The following is a 1,505-nucleotide window of genomic DNA, read 5'->3' as shown; positions in this document are numbered from 1 at the left end:
TCTGTGACATATACCTTGTCGAAATATAAATCCACCATTGTGTCACCATTTCTAGTTTCCACACGTTTTACATGTGATGATATCTCTAAACTCGGTAGCGAATCTCTGGTCTACTGTGAAGCCAGAAGGTAGGCTCACTTCCATAACAGCCATGTTGCTCTCGTTTGCTTCTTCGGTTGGAACAAATCTGACAAATAATATGGCTTGATTATATAATCTTCGATCAACAAAGTCGTGTAATTGCTGTCTAATGTCCATTTCTATTAATACAGATTACAGATTAACTTTAATCTACTTTTTATCTTTTATCCTTTAGAACTAGAAAAAGATGAAAAATAATAAGTAAAACTAAGATTAAGTTTGTAAGTCAATTCTTGCTGGTAGCCGATGTCCAGATATTTTAACGCTTTGCTTTGCACGACTTGCGTTAATTGATTCGTATTCTGAAAAGTAGTTTTTTTTACTATAAATTATATTGTGCGTCATGTAGCAAAAAAAGATCATTATCGGTACCTTCAGATAATTTAGATTGACAATATTTGGTACAAAGTTGAGCATGTTCTGCTCGCCGCAACTAAATGGCAGTCTTATTAAATTTGCCAAGTCCGGGATACTTGGAAGTAACCTGTATAATAAACAATCAATAAAAGAGTGGGATATTTTTCAAAGTTTTATAAATTGATACTCAATGTGGATTATAAACAATGTAGAAGAGATTAGCTTGGAGAATAGAAAATTGACAAGATTTTATTAAATTGGAAGTAATATTATTACCAACTGGAGAAATTTGAAATTTCGGATTCTGGAACTGCATTATTAGATATGTTGATGATGACATTTGCACCCGCTTGGTCAGCATTTCTCAAATTCAGTAATACCGCTTCGTTTTTATATTGCGTTTCTCCCTCAGCCTTAAAGTAGAACAACATATTTATGGTTGTCGGACAGTTGCGCGAGCAAAAAATAGAAACAAAAGATCATTACGTTGACAAGTAATTTGTGTTCAACACTGTCGCCAGCTAAAACACTGTGAGTGGTCACTTTTATAGTGATGTACCCCAATTCTCTTGGAATAATCATAAATGACACACTCGAGCCGGAATTGGCTTTCATATCGACTTTTTTCCTACGATATAACTCCAATTCTGAAAAATTAAACAACAGCAATCTAATCCTGTAAACTTTTCTTAATTGGATTCTCATAGTTATATACAATTATAAACAACAAGTTTATTATTGTCATTCTCTTTTTTTCTCGACTTAAATAACATTACATCACTTACTCGGTACATCGTGAACTTCATTAGAAACCTCCGCGAAGTCAAATTGTCCCTCGTTTGTTAGCAGAATTTCATCTGTCATGTCCTTATTCATATAATTGAACACCACAAAAAATATATATCCCCACGATTTCTCCCCGTATTACCGGGTACGGAAAATCTACGGGTGTGTGTGTGCGTGCGTGCGTGCGTGCGTGCGTGCGTGCGTGCGTGCGTGCGTGCGTG

General features: G+C 35.3%; 1 protein-coding gene across 1 annotated transcript; it reads right to left on the bottom strand.

Annotated features, from left to right (window-relative positions):
- Positions 1–290: 290 nt before the first annotated feature.
- On the bottom strand, positions 291–1,421 carry LOC112458429 (CD109 antigen-like). Its single transcript, XM_025022050.1, has 5 exons — positions 1,284–1,421; positions 985–1,145; positions 775–911; positions 514–625; positions 291–443 (listed from the first exon to the last, which is right to left on the bottom strand). Exons 1-5 carry the CDS (start codon positions 1,372–1,374, stop codon positions 306–308), a joined length of 639 nt encoding a protein of 212 aa, XP_024877818.1. The 5' UTR covers positions 1,375–1,421; the 3' UTR covers positions 291–305.
- Positions 1,422–1,505: the final 84 nt, after the last annotated feature.

Source organism: Temnothorax curvispinosus, unplaced genomic scaffold, assembly GCF_003070985.1.
Source record: "Temnothorax curvispinosus isolate PA1 unplaced genomic scaffold, ASM307098v1 QBEX01008905.1, whole genome shotgun sequence".
Taxonomy (NCBI): Eukaryota; Metazoa; Arthropoda; class Insecta; order Hymenoptera; family Formicidae; genus Temnothorax; species Temnothorax curvispinosus.
Note: the sequence above shows the minus strand (reverse complement) of the source record. Positions and strands in the feature narration are given on the sequence as shown.